Below are 20813 nucleotides of genomic sequence, written 5' to 3' on the forward strand. Positions count from 1 at the left end.
TTTATTACTTTGTATGGAGTAGTGATGTGTGTTTCTCCTCCATCACTCAAATATAACAAATCCTGAGATCACCCAAACTGAGAGATATTATTCAAACTTGGTGTAAATCATGTCAGATAGTACTTGCACCTCAATGTATTGCAGTGCTCTACAAAACAGTACATAATAACATTAATGCCTTTATTTTGTGTCAAGATGCACACCAGTAATGTTTTTTGTCTAAGGCACATTTGTAAAAATTGCTTAAATGTCTTAATTGAACTATGATCTAATCCTGGCTTAGTCTAAGCCCCGTCTGTGAAACCGGGCCATAATGTTTTACTTTCTGTATCTCTATATCTTGATTGACAGTTGTCTCATCAAATCAGCACTGAGTATTCCATTCACAAAAAATACCTAATTTTAACATTTTGTGTTACCAGACTTTTTTGTGTGAAATTGTTTTTCACTTCACAAAAATTAAGTGTGTCATATATAATTGTACTAAAATGGCGGCCAGTTATTTAATGTTCATACAGTTCTAATATATGTGTAATGTTTGATCGCTGTTGTTATTTAGTCAGGCGTCAGTCACACACCTATTGTTAGGACCCCGATGTCTAAAGGACCCGGATGCTGACGCAGCTTCACAGCAGATATGATCGCTATCATTATAACTAGCGTGTGACGATTCTAACGGTGATGATAATGCCAGTTCTCCCGCAATATTGAGTTATCGCATGTGTGCGTGCATCAAAGAGTAAGTTTGTTTCTTCATTATACTGTGTTTATATTTGATTGTTACATTAGTCTTTCAAGACGTGTTTACCTCGTCTGTCAAGCACATGTGCCTGTCAGCTAATCTCTAGCCAATCTTATCAGACGATCGCTGTTAGACGCACTTTCAGTGTTAATGTCATAGCAAATACGGATATTATTCATTTGCATATTGATGTTTATCAGTGTGTATATTTACATTTTATTGTTGTTGTTTCCCTTTCTAGAACCACACTTAATTAAATATTGTTCCAGTTTGCAATGAGTGGTCTTTGAGTGGTGTGTGCATCTAGCTCCTTCTAAACGGACATCATCTAATTTAATTGTTCTGATCGGACAAGTTTCAGTGGTTTCCATCGTTTATTAATTAGCACCTAAGAGCAGAACAATATTTTACATGGTCCTTCGAGCCGGATTAGGCAACTTCTGAATTAATATAATGTCCATACATAGTGAGGAGATTAGTGATGCTACTGTTCGCTCTCGACGCCGAACGCAGATGCCAAAGTACCTTGATGACTATGAGGTGGATTATGTGCCAGAGCAGCCATCAGCACACAAACCCTCAGACCACTCCAACGTGGGAGAACAGCCAATAGGGGCGACAGGAGGTCCATTACCGCTTCATAACCCCCTGGTTGCTGGCACTGATCACTTTCCTGCCTATGAGGGGAATTCACATTTCTCACCTGAAGCACTGGAGATGCGCCTTAAGGAACTGGAGAAAGAGAACCGTCAACTTAGACGTGACCTCAGTGAACACTCAGCAGCTCACACTTCAAGATCATTGTCTCCATCTCAACCATTTCATTCATCCAGATATTTGACGTGCAATATGGAGAATCGAATATCTACCTCACCATCACACCACAGAGTAACGTCAACAAGAGATCAAAGCGATCCACGTTATGAAGGAGAAAGGTCAGTGAAACACAGTGAGGATAAGTTGCACTCAGAACGTCAATGTGATAGAATAGATGAGATCATTCATGAGCTTCAGAGGATGAAAGCGGGTTCCAAGCAATCTAGAACAATCTCGCCATCACCTGAGCGTGCAGTAACACCCCAGAGAGCAGATCATGCGGATGAAAGCTACCATCCCTCGAGACATCAATCCTCACACTATTACAGCCCTACCTCCAGGCAGCAGAGACCATTTGTGCCTTATCATTCTTCATTGCCAATCAGTCAAGAGAACACTTATCGTGGTCCAACCCCTACCATTCCTAACTTCACCAAAGAGGATCCACGTGAGTTTGCCAGGTTAAAGGTAGCTCTTGACAATCTCCTGCCTGCTGATGCCAAAGAGCACTTTAAGTTCCAAATATTGATGGACCACTTGAAGTTTGAGGAAGCATTGCTCATTGCTGACTCCTACAGTAACAGCAGGTACCCTTATACTCATACCATGCAGGCACTAACCGAACTCTATGGGCAACCCCATCAACTCGCACTTCAACGCATTGCTGTTATGATGGATGGGCCCAGCATAAGAAGTGGTGACACCAGAGCATTCAGGCTTTTTGCACTAAAGGTGCGAGCCCTCGTTGGAATGTTGGATCAGTTAGGAGATCCTGGACGTACAGAACTGGCTTGTGGGTCGCACGTCTCCCGCCTCCTAGCTAAACTACCTCACGATCTCAGAGCAAACTTTAAGAGGTATGTCAATCCACTCAAGACACCTATCCCTACCTTGCTTGAATTTGCAGAATGGCTGGAGTATGAGGTGAGGGTACAAGAGGACGGTACCCAGTTCGGTATTGACCCTGGTAGAGAGAGACCGAGCTTCCGCAAAGACCAGCAAAGAGTGCCTAAAGTAGCACACAAATCTACTGCCATCTTCCATGGAAGTGAGCAAAGTCCAGTTTCCAAGGTTGAAGAGGTTCGTCGGAATACAGTTTCAGAGGTGAGATCACTAGAGAAACCAAAGAAATACTGCCCCTTCTGTAATACAACTCAGCACTATCTCAATCAGTGTTCAAACTTCAAGCTGCTGACCAAAGAGCAGATTGTTACCTGGATCAGATCCAATCAGAGATGTTGGAAATGTGGGCGCGAACACCAAGCAGGTCAGTGTACTCTTAAAGCGAAGTGCAAGAAGTGTCAAAGGAGACATCTAGAAATTCTGCATGAGGCCAACAATGAAATGAGTGCTAATGCCACCAAAGAAACGGGAGTGATCACCCAGTCTACCAGCAACACGATAGAAACTCTGTATGTTGATAGACCTACTGGCAGCAGTAAAGTATTACTGAAATTGTGCAGAGTCCTCATACGCAACAGAGACTTTTCACTAGATACATACGCACTACTAGATGATGGTTCAGAGCGCACAATACTTCTCCATGAAACAGCTCAGCTACTCAACCTCAATGGTAAACCCGAAGACCTGTCTCTTCGCACAGTGCGCCAAGACATCCGCATTATTCATGGCTTCACAGTATCATTCTCAGTGAGTCCAGCTACACAACCAGATCGCAACTTCACAATAAGAAGAGCTTTCACCGCGGAGGAGCTTGGATTAGCCCCTCATTCCTACCCAATTGAAATGCTCCAGAATAAATATCGCCATCTCAGAGGCCTACCTCTTCAGTCAATTGACCATGCAAGGCCATTACTGCTCATTGGGTCAGATTACCCACAACTGATCACCCCTATTGAGCCAGTTCATTTGGGACCCCCCGGAGGTCCAGCGGCTGTGAAAACTAATTTGGGATGGACACTCCAAGGTCCATCAAAGTTCCTTGAACACGTCCCACATACACAACAGTGCTTGTTCACATCTGTAAGCCTTACGCCTAATGATCTATACAGTCAAGTGGAGCGGTTGTGGCAGATGGATATCTTGCCCTACCAAAATGAACGACTTGTGACGAGGTCAAAGCAAGATGCAGAAGCTGTGCGTATTCTGGAGGAGAAAACCATCAGGGTTGAAGTTGAAGATGTGCAAAGATACGCTACCCCCCTCCTCTGGAAAGTCAGTCCTCCACCTCTAGCTTCCCCAAAGGAAGCGGTAATGCCTCATTTGAGAAGGACTGAAAATCAGCTGGCACAGAGCTTAGAGAAATCCCAAGCATACACATCTGAGATGAACAGGCTGCTAGAATCAGGCTATGTGAGAAAAATTCCCAAATCCACAGCTGTACAGACTCCAGGGTGGTACATTCCACATCACATGGTCCACCACAACGGAAAGAACAGGATGGTATTCAATTGTTCTTTCAACTTCCAAGGGCTGAACTTGAATGAATATCTCCTTCCTGGGCCAACTCTGGGTGCTACCTTGCTGGGAGTACTTCTCCGTTTCAGAGAGTATGCAGTAGCCATTAGCAGTGACATAAAGGGGATGTTTCATCAAGTGCGTCTCCTACCCGAAGACCAACCATTCTTGCGATTCCTTTGGCGAGACCTGAAACCAACCAATGCACCTGATGTCTATCAGTGGTCAGTGTTACCCTTTGGCACCACGTGCAGCCCCTGCTGTGCAACCTTTGCTCTTCGGAAACATGTTGCTGATCACAGCCAACCAGATAATGAGGTACGAGTAGCAGTAGATCGTTGTTTCTATGTGGACAACTGGTTGCAAAGTGTCCCCTCTCTTGAGATTGCCAGACAATTAGTGGATGACATGCGACATCTGCTGACCAAGGGTGGATTTGAACTGCGTCAATGGGCTAGTAACACTCCCAAACTGCTGCAACACCTGCCGCAGCAAATCAGGTCAGAGAAACATGAGCTTTGGTTTAGTTCAGACAGAGCCGACCCCCAGGAGCGCACACTAGGACTTAGGTGGCAGTGCAGATCCGACCCTTGGTTATAAACATGGCCATGTTGTAAAAACTGAGCCCACTATGCGACACATATATAGCATCCTTTCCAGTCAGTATGATCCACTTGGATTCATCACCCCATTTACCACTAGAGCTAAGATCATAGTCCAGAGGCTCTGGGACAAAAAAAGAGAATGGGATGACCCTGACCTGCCCACTGACCTCAAAAATGCATGGCTCACATGGGAAGATGAGCTTCCACAACTTTCCTGTGTCACACTGCCCAGATGCTACACTACAAAGGTAGATCCATTGACCAGCTCAAGAACTGTGCACACCTTCTGTGATGCCTCAGAGCGAGCGTATGGAGCTGTAGCCTATCTCCGCACGGAAGATAGCAAAGGACAGATAGAGGTGTCATTCTTGGCAGCTAGATCGCGAGTAGCTCCAAAGAAGCAGCAAACAATTCCCCGACTTGAGCTATGCGCTGCTTTAACTGGAGCACAATTGGCAGCAGTTCTGAAAAGAGAGCTCACACTGGACATCAGCAGTTTCAGATACTGGACTGATTCTACAACCGTTCTCAACTGGCTTCAATCAGACTCATGCCATTTTAAAGTGTTTGTAGGAACGAGAGTTGCGGAGATTCAAGAGCTAACTGATTCACATTTATGGTCCTATGTGCCCTCACAAGACAACCCTGCTGATGATATTACTCGTGGCCTGTCACTGGCTCAGCTAGCTGAACCTACCCGCTGGAAGAATGGCCCAGAATTTTTGCAAAAACCTCTATCGTCTTGGCCCAAAATGCCCAATCTGGAGCCAGCCGACACTTCAAAGGAACTGCGTAAACCAGTATCCTTCCATCTAATAGCTCAGGGTGACCAGCATTCAGTCATTGCATCTCAATTTGACAACTTTCAAGAGCTTGTAAATGCAACTGCCAGATCCCTTCACGGGGCGGCCAGTTCCACAGACACTGTCACTGCTGACACGTATAAGAAAGCCGAGCTCCGAATTATTCAACAGTCTCAAATGGAGAGTTTTCCTGATGAATATGCTCAGCTTCAAGCAGGGAAGGCCATCTCCTCAAACAGTCGTCTAAAGACATTAGCTGCCGAATTTGATTCTGACACGCAACTGATTAGAGTTGGTGGACGACTCCGAAGATGTCACCTACTGAGTCCTGACATTCTTCACCAAATTGTCCTAGACCCAGTCCATCCAGTGACTAAACTACTAATTCAGCAGTACGATGCACAGCTCCATCACCCTGGTACTGAAAGAGTCTTTGCTGAAATCAGAAGACGCTTCTGGATCTTGAGAGGTCGTCAAGCAGTAAGATCTATTCAACATCACTGTACTGAATGTCAAAGGTGGCGTGGCAAGCCCAATATACCTAAAATGGCTGACTTGCCTCCTTCCAGTTTAAGACTCTTCCAACCAGCCTTTTACTCTACAGGCATGGACTGTTTTGGCCCATTTATCATCAAAATTGGGCGCCGGAACGAGAAACGCTGGGGTATAATTTATAAATGTTTGACCACAAGGGCAGTGTACATCGACCTTCTCTCTCAAGCTGACACAGACTCCTTCCTCATGTCTCTACGTCGATTCATCGCCCGTAGGGGAAAACCTCATGAGGTGTGCTCTGATCAAGGTACTAATTTCAAGGGTGGAGATCGTGAGCTTAAGGAGGCCTTCAACAATATTCACCCTCAGTTACAAAGAGAACTTGCCAAGCAACAGATTGACTTCCATTACAATCCACCAAACTCCCCACATTTCGGAGGATCCTGGGAAAGAGAAATCAGATCTCTTAAGGCTGCACTGTACACAACCATTGGTGTGCAAACTGTCACAGAGGAAGTGCTCAGGACTGTCCTTGTTGAAATTGAAGGAATTCTAAATTCAAAGCCATTGGGATACGTATCCTCAGATGTAGCTGATCCTGATCCAATAACCCCTAATTCTCTCTTAATGGGCAGACGAGACTCTGCCTTGCCTCAGGTAATTTACCCTGCATCTGAACTGCTCAGTCGCAAGCGCTGGAGACACAGCCAGATATTGGCAGACCAGTTCTGGAGCAGTTATATGCGTAACTACCTGCCCGGACTCCAGTCTCGCCAGAAATGGCAACAAGAGAAAGACAACTTGACAGTAGGGACAGTGGTTATGGTTGCTGATCCACAATTCCCCAGGGCACTCCGGCCTGTTGGAACTGTGAAATCTGTCCAGGTCGGAGCTGATAATAAAGTTAGAGCTGCAGAAATCCAGATCAAAGACAGAACCTACATCAGACCTGTTGTCAGACTTATTAAGCTCCCTTCACTTCCAGAATGACTGTGAGTACTGGCCCAAGATGCAAATCTGCAAGCACATTTGGGGGCGGCTGTACTAAAATGGCGGCCAGTTATTTAATGTTCATACAGTTCTAATATATGTGTAATGTTTGATCGCTGTTGTTATTTAGTCAGGCGTCAGTCACACACCTATTGTTAGGACCCCGATGTCTAAAGGACCCGGATGCTGACGCAGCTTCACAGCAGATATGATCGCTATCATTATAACTAGCGTGTGTTATCGCATGTGTGCGTGCATCAAAGAGTAAGTTTGTTTCTTCATTATACTGTGTTTATATTTGATTGTTACATTAGTCTTTCAAGACGTGTTTACCTCGTCTGTCAAGCACATGTGCCTGTCAGCTAATCTCTAGCCAATCTTATCAGACGATCGCTGTTAGACGCACTTTCAGTGTTAATGTCATAGCAAATACGGATATTATTCATTTGCATATTGATGTTTATCAGTGTGTATATTTACATTTTATTGTTGTTGTTTCCCTTTCTAGAACCACACTTAATTAAATATTGTTCCAGTTTGCAATGAGTGGTCTTTGAGTGGTGTGTGCATCTAGCTCCTTCTAAACGGACATCATCTAATTTAATTGTTCTGATCGGACAAGTTTCAGTGGTTTCCATCGTTTATTAATTAGCACCTAAGAGCAGAACAATATTTTACAATAATCTTACCACAGTTTCTCCAGTTTACAATGAGGATTTTGTAGTACACCAAAGAGCAGATTAACTGATTTTCCTATTTTATTCCAAGACAGATCCAGTTCTCTCAGGTGTGAAGGGTTTGATCTCAGAGCTGAAGCCAGAGCAGCACAACCTTCATCTGTGATGCTACAATAACTCAACCTGTACAGAACAGTGACACACTCATCACTCTAAATAATATCACTTTGTTGCACAATGTTAGTGGTTTAAAGGGGTCATGAACTAAGAAACCAAAATTCCCTCAATCTTTTGACATAAAAGGACATTGTACTATAAAAAGTAAGGATGCACCAATACCACTTTTTCCAGTACTCGCCCGATTCCAATACTTTATTTTATTTTTTTTTTCTACTTGCCGATAAGGAGAAGCAATACCGTTATTTTATTGCATTTGCAAGTTTTTCAAATATTGGGTACAGAAGCAAAAAGAGTATGTATAAGGTTAGTTGGTTAACTTCATTTATCAAATACAGTCTAACCAAAATTTATTCAGACACCTCCAACATTTCTCACATTATCATTATTCACCATAGTTTAGAACTGTGGTTCCCAACCTTTTTCAACTCGTGGCCCACACAACCAAACACATGTTTGCACGGCCCACTTCAAAAAAATTAACTGACCTGACTATTGTTGGGTTAATAACTTAGTACTTAGAAGCTAGATTGTTAACTGTCTTTATTGAATGAACTGGCAATGAACAAAAAATAACTCAGGCTGGCACCTTTCAGTAAAACGGGAAAACCAGATCCAGGCAGTGCTCGGCGGCAGGTAGACAGTCAGCGGAGCAAGCAGTCAGGAGGGAACATGCAGAGCAGTGTTGAGACGAGCAGTCAAAATTGGCAGAGAACGGGAGCACTGGACAAAGCAAGACTAGAGTCAGACTCTTACAAATATTAACAAAATTATAATTTCTTTTAATAGTAATTGGCGGCCCACCTGCAATAATATCAAAACCCACTAAGAGGTTGTGGCCCACAGGTTGAAAACCATTGGTTAAGAAAATGTCAATAAAAATGACAAGAACTCAAAGTTAAACTACGTCAGAACAAATTTAGCTTGATAATGTTAGATAACTTTGATAGAAAGTTATGTAATGGATTTCAATAAACCAAAAATTATTCAGACAGCTGTTAGTATGACAGTATTTACTCAACTATTAATACTTAGTTGGGCAACACTTAGCCTTAATGACAGTCTGTAGTCTCCTAGGCATGCTGCTGTAGGAAACTTTTTCCTCATCGAAGCAAAGAGCAGGAGACGTTGGGATATATTTTACACAGAAGTTACTCTTTATTGAAGACTGTTTAACTTGCGACCCTGCCTAATTATCAGGAAGGGCATAAAGACAAAGTGTTAATGTCTTGGACAACTGGGCTGCCTGACTTGATCTTATTTATAAATTATTAGTTAATGATGAACTAATCATTAACAAAACATGATTATACTTTCAGAAATTATTAATAAGTAATAAGTTAACATTTTAGTTATGTTTTATTAATTCAGTTATAAGTCACTTATAAGTTATTAGTTAATGATGAACAAACTGTCTTCTCTGATCCATGAGAGAAATGCAGCCTGGGCATTAGCAAAGAACACAAACCTCCAATCTGACTGGACTAATTTTAGGTATCTTAAGAACAAGCAGAGATGTATAAAGTACTAGAGAACCATACTTGAGTAAAAGTACAAGTGCTCTATCAAAAAAGTGACTTGAGTAGAAGTAGAAGTGCTCTTTAAGCACCACACTTAAGTAGAAGTACTAAAGTATTCAACATTTTTTGTACTTAAGTATTGCAAGTAGTCTATTTTAAAATTTACTACTCAAGTACTGAAAGTAAAAGTAGAAGTATTGTGTTATGTAGCTATTAAAGAAAGTAGTCAAAAGTTTGAACATATTGTTTTTACTACTATACAAATTCCTTTGACTGTAACTTCTTGTAAACAAAAAACGGTTACTAGGGTTAGTTAGCCCAATTTGCAAAATTATGTCATTAATAACTTACCCTCATGTTGTTTCAAACCCCTAAGACCTCAGAGGGTCATTTAGAATTTTTTGAAGCATCGAAAATACATTTTGGTCCAAAAATAGCAAAAACTATGACTTTATTCAGCATTGTCTTCTCTTCCGTGTCTGTTGTAAGACAGTTAAAAACAAAGCAGTTTGTGATATCTGGTTCGCGAACGAATCATTCAATGTAACCGGATCTTTTTGAAACAGTCCACCAAATCGAACTGAATCGTTTTAAACAGTTTGCGTCTCCAATACGCATTAATCCACAGATGAATTAAGCTGTTAACTTGTTTAATGTGTCTGACACTCCCTCTGAGTTAAAACAAACCAATATCCCGGAGTAATTCATTGACTCAAACAGTACACTGACTGAACTGATGTGAAGAGAGAACTGAAGATGAACACCGAGCCGAGCCAGATAATGACTCGTTCACGAGTCAAGAACCGTTTCTGTCAGACGCGTCCGATTCGTGAACAGAGGAGCTGATGATACTGCGCATGTGTGATTTAGCGTGAAGCAAACCGACACACAGAGCGTCTGGAACCGAACTGATTCTTTTGGTGATTGATTCTGAACTGATTCTGTGTTAATGTTATGAGCCCATGTGCAGTTAACGCCAATGACGCCATTGCATCGAGTGCAAAAGAATCGGTGAACTGTTTTCTTCAACTGGTTTACTGAATCGAACTGTCAGAAAGAACTAACGTTACTGGTCATCCGAAAAATGATGCAACCGGTTCTTGACTCGTGAACGAGTCATTATCTGGCTCGGCTCGGTGTTCATCTCTCTCTTCACAGCAGTTCAGTCAGCACGCGCAGTCTCGCTTGATTCGCTTAATGATGTGCCAGCTTCATCAAACCTGCCATCTACAGTTCTGGCAGTGGTTTGTAATGAAATGATTCGTAACATTATTATAATTGTAACGAGTAACGATGCAGCACATAAAAAAATATCGGAGTAAAAGTATTAAACTCAGCGAAAATATGTACCGAAGTAAAAGTGGAAGTAGGAGAAAAAAATAATACTCTAGTAAAGTACAGATACCGCCTTTTAGTACTTAAGTACAGTAGTGAAGTAGTTCTACTTCGTTACTATACATCTCTGGGAACAAGTGCACTTACTTTGTAAGAAAGTGCAAATCTGACTATTACCTCAAATCAATGTCCTCAAACCTAAATAATCCATCTAAATTTTGGAAGACAATAACATCTCGGAAACTACCTTCCAGTGACTCTGCTCTCCCCAAGTATATAGTTAAAGACACTGAACAGATCTCAAACAAGAATGATATTGTTAATGCTTTCGATGACCATTTCATCAAGGCAGGTGACATTTTTAAAGAAACATACCCAGAAGAGGTTTCACATAGCCATGTGTCCTCACCCCTCCAACACAATTCTCCTGCTTCTCTGGTCAGTGAGGGATTTGATTTTGAATTCATTCCCTCATCTGCAGTGCTTAAGGCTCTTAAGGAAATTGATACTAGGAAATCAGCTGGTCCTGATGGCCTAGATCCTGGTTTACTGAAATTATCAGCACATATCATAGTGGAACCTATTAAATACATTTTTAACCTGTCTTTGTCTTCAAATAACTTACCAGATGTTTGGAAATCTGCCCATGTGCTCCCCCTGCTGAAAGGGGGGACCCCTCCATTCTCGATAATTACTGCCCAATATCTAAATTGTCTGTGCTTGCAAAGGTCCTAGAGTCTTTAGTAAATACCCAACTTAAGGGCTTCCTGCAAAATCATCACATACTCTGCCCGGAACAGTCAGGCTTTAGGGCCAAGCATAGCACCATTACTGCAGCTACCAAGGTGCTTAATGACATCATCTGTGACCTTGACCATAAGATGAGCTGTGCTGCCCTGTTTATTGAATTGTCAAAGGCCTTTGACACAGTAGATCATTGTATCCTCTTTAAGAGGCTCCGGGGCATTGGCTTGGGCACTAAGGCAGTAGACTGGTTCATAAACTACCTTGAGAACAGAACACAGACTGTAGTTGTCGATGGGCATAGTTCTGCCCCACTGGGGGTCCGTCGAGTTGTCCCTCAAGGGTCTATCCTGGGTCCGCTCTTATTCACCATTTACATTAACACCATTGCCTCTGTAGCAGATAAATGCAAAATACATCTCTATGCAGACGATACAGTACTATATTGTTCCGCCCCCACTTTAGCTCAAGCTTATCAATCACTACAACAGTCTTTTAATTTATTACAGACCACCTTCATTGAACTTAAACTGGTATTAAACGCTGGTAAAACTAAAGTGATGCAGTTCTCAAAGTCTTGCACTCTACCCGCATCAACAGCTCTAGCCATTTCCACACTAGATGGGAAGTGTGTGGAAAATGTTTCATCTTATAAATATCTTGGTCTGTGGATTGATGAAAAGCTAACCTTCAAGGTTCATATTGATTTCTCAATAAAATTATTGAGAAAACTGAGAGTGAAGCTCGGTTTTTACTTTAGGAATAAATCCTGTTTTACTATCCAAGCTAGGAAGAAATTGATAAGTGCCACTTTCCTACCAGTCTTGGACTATGGGGATGTTATTTATATGCATGCTGCCTCTACCACGCTGCACACACTTGACTCAGTCTACCATGGTGCATTACATTTCATTACTAATGCCAAGTCACATACTCATCACTGTTGTCTTTGGAAACTGGTTTTAGCTCTTTAGGTCTGCGTAGATGGTTCCACTGGCACATTTTTATTTTTAAAGCAATAAATGGTAATTTACCCAGCTATTTTACTAGTTTGTTGACCAGGAATCATCACCTTTATAATCTTCGCTCCGCTAATATTCTGGCTCTAAATATCCCACATGTAACAACAGAATTTGGCAAGACTGCTTTTAGTTATGCTGCTCCTTGGTGTTGGAATTTACTTCAAAAAAGTTTTGAAGCTTTCTGTTCTTATCCCACTTAAAAATTTTAAACAATTACTTAAAAAAATCGAAATTTGAACAATGCACATGCTTTCAATAAGCCTTTTGTTATTTTAAATTGTTTTACATGTACTGTAAATCAGTTTTGATTGCTGTGTCTGTTTTTGTGATTCTGTGTAACTTGTGTACTGTTGCTCCAGGGCTCCCTTGTAAGAGATTTGACTCAATGGGACATCACCTGGTAGAATAAAGGGAAAAAAAAAATAATACAAAAAAATAACTATATGTTCATAAATGATTAATGGGTGGTATGCTAACGATTTACAAATGTGTTGTAAGTTATCTTAAAAAAAGTTGAAATCATGAAATAAATCAAACTGATCATTAGTAGATGGTTTATAAGTTATTAGTTGATACATTATTTATCACTCTGCAAATGATTTGTAACATTTACAAGTGATGGATAGTTTTCACTTTAGATTAAGGGATGCAGAAAGTGTTATTAATGACTTGTGTACAAGTTTGTAATAGGTAAGAAAGATCTATAAATGATATGTAACATTTACATGTGGTGAATAGTTTACACTTTAGATTAGGGGATGCAGAAAGCTTTGTAAATTATTTGTTCATGCATTTACACATCATTTATAACAGGTGTTGAACACTTTGTAGTGTGTACTACTGTCTTCTCTGACACACATGGAGTCTTTAACTCTGTGCACCTGATGTGAGCTTCAGTGGAAGGTAAAAGCGGTTGAGAGGTTCACTTCATCAGTCCATCCATCTTCTTCCGCTTATCCAAGGCTGGGTCATGGGGGCAGCAGTCTAAGCAGAGACATCAAGACTTCTCTCTCCCTAGACACTTCCTCTAGCTCTTCCGGGGGGATACCGAGCCATTCCCAGGCCAGCCGAGAGACATAGTCCCTCCAGTGTGTCCTAGGTCTTCCCCGGGGCCTCCCCTCGGTGTGACGTGCCCAGAACACTTTCCCAGGAAGGCGTCCAGGAGGCATCTGGAATAGATGCCCAAGCCACCTCAGCTGGCTTCTCTCGATGTGGAGGAGCAGTGGCTCTACTCTGAGCTCCTCCCGAGTGGCAGCACACTCGGCTGCAAACCATCCCAGTGCATTCTGAAGGTCCTGGCGCGATAAAGCCAACATGACAACATAATCTGCAAAAAGCAGAGACGAAATCACATGGTCCCCAAACCGGACACCTTCCGAACCCTGGCTGTGCCTAGAAATCCTGTCCATAAAAACAATGAACAGGACCGGTGATAAAGGACAGCCCTGCTGGAGTGCAACATGTACCGGGAACAAGTCTGACTTACAGCCGGCAATGCAAACCAAGCTCCTGCTCCGGTCATACAGGGACCGGGCAGCCCTTAACAGAAGGTCCCGTACCCCATACTCCTGGAGCTACCCCCACAGGAGGCTGCAAGGGACACGGTCGAACGCCTTGTTCAGATCCACAAAACACATGTGGACTAGTTGGGCAAACTCCCATGAACCCTCCAACACCCTGGTGAGGGTATAAAGCTGGTCCAGTGTTCCACGACTGGGACGAAAACTGCATTGTTCCTCCTGAAACCAAGGATCGACTATCGGCCGAATTCTCCTCTCCAGTACCCTGGCATAGACTTTCCCAGGAAGGCTGAGGAGTGTGATTCCTCTGTAGTTGGAACACACCCTCCAGTCCCCTTTCTTGAAAACAGGGACCACCACCCTGGTCTGCCATTCTCAGAGGCACTGTCCCCGACGACCACACGTTGCTGCAGAGACGTGTCAGCCAAGACAGCCCCACAACATCCAGGGACTTGAGGTACTCAGGGCGGATCTCATCCACCCCTGGTGTCTTGCCACCAAGAAGCTTATTAACTACCTCGGTGACTTCAGCTTGGGTGATGGACAAGTCCATCTCTGACCCATCAGCCCCTGCTTCCTCCACGGGAAGGCATGTCGGTATTCCTTCCACCGTCCAACGATATCCCAAGTTGAGGTCAACAGTTGACCACCTCCACTGTAAACAGTGTAGGCAGGGCACTGCTTCCCCTTCCGGAGGGGCCGTATGGTTTGCCAGAATATCTTCACAGCCAACCGATAATCATTCCTGCATGTCCTCACCAAACACAAGACCTTGGTTCATCTTCGGAACACAAATTAAGATATTTTTGATGGAATCTGAGAGTTTTCTGACCTTACGACAGCAATACAACTGAAATGTTCCCAAGTCCAGAAACGTAGCAAGGAGATCTGGAAAAATAATCCATGTGACATCAGTGGTTCATCTGATATCATACGAAGCTACGAGAATACATTGTGCGGCAAAAAAAATAAATAAATAAAATTCAACAATTTGTCTCCTCTGCATCACCCTTGTGCCATTTTTGAATAACCTACAACTTTTGGAGAATATCAGCTAGAACGTATGCTATTCCGGTTCAGTTGTGTCACACCGATACACTATTTTGTTCAGATCAAATCACAACAACAGGAAACGGATCCTTTGCTGAACAGTTGCTTTGACACAATCTGAGTCTGCTATTGTTCTTCCTTCTTTCCCTATTTTTTTTAATTCCTGTGACACCTAAAGAACAGTGAAGTTTATGACTAGTGGATGGGGAAGGCCTATGAGGGAGTCTTCACCGCAGGTTTGGCCCCAGTTGCATTCCCCAAGCCTGTTGCATTAATTTATTCCCTGGGCTCCTTGCTGGTCTGAGTTTCCTATGACAAAAATGGGGTTGTGTAAAAAGTCGAATTCAATTTTCATGCGCATCTCATCAGTAAAGGTGTAACTGATATTAAAAGTACATTTCCAGCACATGCGTTCAGATCAGGGTTGCCAGGTTTTCAAAACAAATCCTGCCCACTTGCTTTTCAAAAGTAGTCCAAAACTAGCCCAATCATGTTTCCAGGGGGTTCCCTGATAAAAATTGCATCCCGGGGTTAAAATATACGTTTTGGCAGGGTTGCCTTGGTAAAATATGCATTTTAGGGACTAAAAATCACATTATTGGCATTGGGATCACTTCAAACCGCGGACATGAAAAACAACCGTGGACTTGGCAACACTGGTTCAGGTGGAGCGGCAGTTACTACACAGAGCCATAGTCCACCGACAAGCTACAAAAAAAATATATATATTGCTTTTTTTAAAATCGACAAAGAATCGCCTGCGATTTTGAAATTGATTTTTTGTGGATTTTCTGTGAACTATGGCTCTGTGTAGTAAAAGGCCACCCAGTGTTGCCAAGTCTGCGGTTGTTTTTCATGTCCGCGGGTCGAAGCGACCCCAATACAGATAACGTGATGTTTAGCCCCTGAAATGCAGATTTTACCAAGGGAACAATGCATATAATTGTATAATGGTAATCTTCCCTGCCTGAACAGAGGATAACAAATATTAGCACGTGATGCTAATCTTCCCTGCCTGAACAGAGGATAATCAATATTTGCATCTAATGCTAATCTTACCTGCCTGAACGGAGGATAATAATATTTTTAGAGGATAAACTAGTTAACCAAACCCTACAGCTGTCTATTAACGTGTTAGCCTGCACCCAGTATCAACATCTCATGGAGCACGTTTAGTCCAATGAAGCAATATCATTGTGTTTAAGTTTCATTTCTTCAGGGACAGTAGTGCTTGTGTCCATTATGGAATAACTCATGTTCAGAAACTGCACCTTGGTAGTTAAAAAATGGCATGGTTTTGCAGCATACAGAGTCACAAACAGAATGAGATGATCCTCCAAAAAAAAAGTGAAAGACAAAAGATAATTTATTTGAATTGTGGCACTCTCTCGTGAAGCGATCGCCTTTTTCTTTATTTGTTTTATTTTTCAAAAGTTTTCATATATGTGTGAGTGTGTTTTTATGTTGAATGTATCTGCATGATTACCATCTGTTTGAGTGCAAATCAGCTTGGTATTACTGTATAATCATGGTTATCATGGCTATACATGAAAATCCATCAATAGGAGTAGAGAGATTGGTTTATTGACTTTATGGGGCATTTGTATTATTACCATCTCTATAACTGGCCATCAGCACATTAGCACTTATTTGCATTGTAATTCATTGTAATTACTACATTTCTAGCAATCTCAGGATGTTCTGTAATTGGCATACAAAGTTAAATATTTTTTAATTTTCTTATCTTATTTTTCTTACTCAAATTATTCTTATTATATTTTTCTATTGCTCAAATAAATCACTTATATAATGTCTAAGTTTCTGTCTAGTGTTTCATAATTGAAAAATATGCAGTGGTATGTTTCATGACTAAATAGTTTGTAGCCTTCAATACAGTTGCTAAATATTTTTATATTTATACTATACATAACTAGACATTCTCAGAAAAATATTTGCAGGAATCTCATTTTTCATGATATCCTCTTCAGGTTTGAAATAAAAACTCACGAGACATGTGACTTTCAACCCATTAATTTTCTAGATTGCTCCAGGACTGATTTCATGTATTTTTATATCAAATAAAAAAAAATACAGTGTGGTAAATAAAAACTTTCAAGAAACTTTCAAGGAACAGTGTCTATAACTTTTCATATTTTTTAACATTATAAAATTTGGTTGATAGAATGTAATGCCCAAATGGTCTTCTTTCCAAAGACACAAACATTGTGTGTGTAACATACTGAAGTAAGGAAATGTTACAATTTTAAGTTAGGTAGGTTACTTTTAGCTGTGAGTCCCATACTGAGGGGTGCTGGCTAACAGGTTAATTCTTCTCTGACGACACAGAGGATAACAAATTTGTACTGGTCTTAAAGGTTCATTCAGAAGTTACTCGTTATTGAGGACTCGCTGTGCGTTGCTGCAGTCATCCAAGTCTGACTATAGTTCAGCACAGTAAGAGTTTATACCTTTCAATGTGGAGGGATACATAGAGGTGCAGACAATCTAAACAAAGCATGAAAATGCAGTAGAAGAATCAACCCGTTACCGGAATTTCCCCGGCCCCGATTTCATCAGCTTAGTGTCATTCAAATGCATAGGTGCTAATCCAATTAGCCTGACAGTATCACCCATACCTTCACATTATCATAGAAAAAAAGGCACAGATGTACCATCTTTAACTTGGCACCCTGCCCAGTCATCAGGAAGTGCATAAAGACAAAAGGTTAACGTCTCAGACGCTCGGTCTGAATAATTTTTGGTCCCAAATTTGTATCAGTTTTACTGGTAGTCCACTGCATGAAGAATTTTTGGGTATAATTTGTCAGTTTATTTTGCTGTCCTCACTTACATTAACTATAGTGTCCTGCACCCACTAGTAAAATATATATATATATATATGGTCTCATTATAAATCTCCTAACTGTGATATTTTCAGAAATAGAAGTCGTGTTTTTTAATCTGAAACGTGCTGCGATTTATATTCCAATACCACTCATATAATGCAGGGTTTGCTTTCTAGTGTTGATTTCTCTACATGTGGGTAATTAAAAGGTATTGTATGTAATCTTATTAGCTCTGTTCATATTTTTCTCCTGTCATTTGGTTATAGAGGGAGGTCAGGGAAGTTTTTATTGTTGATCATCATCTTTGCTTTTGTACAGGGAAGATAGCTCCCTTAAACCTTCGTTAGCCTCAGGTTTTCTCTGTTATTTTAGGCCCTCCTCTCTCCTGAAGACTTATTCCCATCTTTTGTTAACCATTTCAATTCAGATAACAGAAATTAATACTTTTTCTAGTACTTGAAGCTGTGTTTGCTTTCACTCTGAAGCCTGAGGCTGAAGCGTATCCTCTACGTAATTCTACGTTTTTAACGTTACCCCTCTTTTTCTTTGTTACTTGCCTTTTTCTTTACTTTTCTTCGTTACTAGACTGGGAGGAGAACGTAACAGTGGATCACAGAAAACAGTATAAAATAACAAACAAAGGCAGTTCATGACCCCTTTAAAAATTACAAATTATTCTGAACAACATTTGCAGAACTTAAGATTTATGAGCTTCAACTTTGATTTTCATAATGTTTAAACAGTGAAATTATTGTACTTAATGATACTTACTGAACTGATCTGGATTCTTTAATCACAGGCAGCAGCTTCTGAAGAACTTTCATATTTTCAGGCTCATTCTTTTTTTTAACAAATTTATCAAGACGAAACTCATTCAGTTCCTCTTCTGATGTCAACAACACAAAAGCTACAGCTGACCACTGAGATGAAGAGAGTTTAGCTTCCTTTATTCTTCTAGAGTTCAGATACTGTTGTATTTCCTCCACTAGTGAATGATCACCCAGTTCATTCAGACAGTGGAACAGATTGATGGATTTCTCCGGAGAGTCAATGGTCCTGATCTTCTTCTTGATGTACTCAACTGTTTTCTCATTTCTGTCAGAGCTGCTTCTTTTCAGTGTCATTATTTGTTGTAGGAGAATCTGATGAGACTCCACTGACAAACCCAGAAGGAACCGCAGGAAAAGATCCAGATGTCCATTTTTACTCTGTAAAGCCTCATCCACAGCTCTCTGATGCAGCTCAGATAATGAAACATGTTCTGATGAATTGAGCTGAAACCAGTCCTTCAATTTAGACTGTTTGGTGATGGGCTCAAGCAAATTTCTGTATTTATCATTTTTAAATAAAATGTGCACATATAGAGCTGCTAAATGTTCCTGAATGCTCAGATGAACAAAGCAGAAGACTTTCCCCTGATACAAACCCAACTCCTCTCTGAAGATCTGAGTGCACAATCCTGAGTACACAGATGCTTCTCTCACATCAATGCCACACTCTCTCAGGTCTTCCTCATAGAAGATCAGGTTGCCTTTCACAAGCTGCTCAAAAGCCACTTTCCCCAGTTTGAGGATCATGTCTTCATCTGTCAGCTTCTTCTCATATTCCTTCTCATGTTTGATGTTGGTCTGAAGGATCAGGAAGTGTGTGTACATCTGAGTGAGAGTCTTGGGAATCTCTCCACTCTCTGCTCGACTCAACATCTTCTCCAGAACAGCAGCTGAGATCCAGCAGAACACTGGGATGTGGCACATGATGTAGAGGCTCCTTGATGACTTCAGGTGTGAGATGATCCTATCGGCCAGACTCTGATCACTGATTCTCTTCCTGAAGTATTCCTCCTTCTGTGGCTCAGTGAAGCCTCGTACCTCTGTCACTCGATGGACACACTCAGACGGGACGAGATCAGCTGCTGCTGGTCTGGAGGTGATCCAGATGAGAGCAGAGGGAAGCAGATTCCCCACAATGAGGTTCATCAGCAGCTCGTCCACTGAGGCTGATTCAGAGATATTACACAGTTTCACTTTACTCTTAAAATCCAGAGACAGACGACACTCATCCAGACCATCAAAGATGAACAACACTTTATATTCATCACTGGATATTTTAATTTCTTTAGTTTCCGGGAGAAAGACATGAAGAAGATCTGAAAGACTGAGTGTTTTATCCTTCATCAGGTTGATTTCTCTGAAAGGAAGTGGAAATATGAGCTGGACGTCCTGATTCTCTTTCCCTTCAGCCCAGTCCAGGATCAACTTCTGCACAGAGACTGTTTTTCCAATGCCAGCGACTCCCTTTGTCAGCACAGTTCTTATGGCTTTGTCTTGTCCAGGTAAAGGTCTAAAGATGTCACTGCATTTGATGGCTGTGTCCTCTGTTGCTGCTCTCCTGGATTGTGTCTCAATCTGTCTCACCTCATGCTCATTACTGATCTCTCCACTCTCACTCTCTGTGATGTAGAGCTCTGTGTAGATCTCATTCAGGAGTGTTGGGTTTCTCTGCGTCGCTGTTCCCTCATACAGACGCTCAAACTTCTTCAGCAGATTTGATCTAAACCTGTCGAGGACTTCATGCCTATAAAATTAAAATACAACATTAATAAATAAAATAAGCTTATTTATTCTGTATCCTAATGAATTTTTTTTTTTTACAAAAATGTAGATCACCGAGATCACCTGAGATCAGTTTCGGTCTCTTCACCCATATAATCTAATGGAACAGATGCATCACTCCTCATAGACACACAGCTGGACTCTCCTTCTGATCTATAACTGAGAGAGACTAAAGTGAATCCTCTAAATTACCATATCTACCAAAGTACAACAAATCACTTTCAAACAAATCACTTTAAAGTGCAATTCATGATCATTTACTTTTTTTTTATTACAAAAGATGTTAAATAGAGAGTTTTCACACATGCATCTCTGTGTAACATCTTAAGTGTCCATTTTTTGAAACTGAGATTTATAAATCATTGGAAAGCTGTATAAATAAGCTTTCCATTGATGTATGGTTTATAAGGATTGGACAATATTTGGAATATACAACTATTT

At 41.2% G+C, this 20813-nt stretch overlaps 3 protein-coding genes across 8 annotated transcripts in view; 1 reads left to right on the forward strand and 2 right to left on the reverse strand.

The window, feature by feature from the left end:
- Window positions 1-20813, reverse strand: part of LOC113109177 (NACHT, LRR and PYD domains-containing protein 3-like) — a 1077877-nt gene that overhangs the window by 343082 nt on the left and 713982 nt on the right. The gene's annotated exons all lie outside the window — the stretch shown is intronic.
- The window catches only part of LOC113109221 (NACHT, LRR and PYD domains-containing protein 12-like), a 41625-nt gene that overhangs the window by 11592 nt on the left and 9220 nt on the right, over window positions 1-20813 (reverse strand). Inside the window, exons 4-6 of the mRNA XM_026272890.1 lie at window positions 20436-20531; window positions 18532-20334; window positions 7559-7729 (exon numbers count right to left, since the gene is read on the reverse strand). Coding sequence (XP_026128675.1) covers window positions 7559-7729; window positions 18532-20334; window positions 20436-20531 — 2070 coding nt within the window. The remainder of the gene's footprint in view (window positions 1-7558; window positions 7730-18531; window positions 20335-20435; window positions 20532-20813) is intronic.
- LOC113109188 (uncharacterized) lies at window positions 4569-7100 on the forward strand. The gene is made up of 2 exons (XM_026272838.1): window positions 4569-6871; window positions 7000-7100. Exon 1 carries the CDS (start codon window positions 4608-4610, stop codon window positions 6867-6869), a length of 2262 nt encoding a protein of 753 aa, XP_026128623.1. The 5' UTR covers window positions 4569-4607; the 3' UTR covers window positions 6870-6871; window positions 7000-7100.

Source organism: Carassius auratus, chromosome 9 (assembly GCF_003368295.1).
Source record: "Carassius auratus strain Wakin chromosome 9, ASM336829v1, whole genome shotgun sequence".
In the NCBI taxonomy this organism is placed as follows: Eukaryota; Metazoa; Chordata; class Actinopteri; order Cypriniformes; family Cyprinidae; genus Carassius; species Carassius auratus.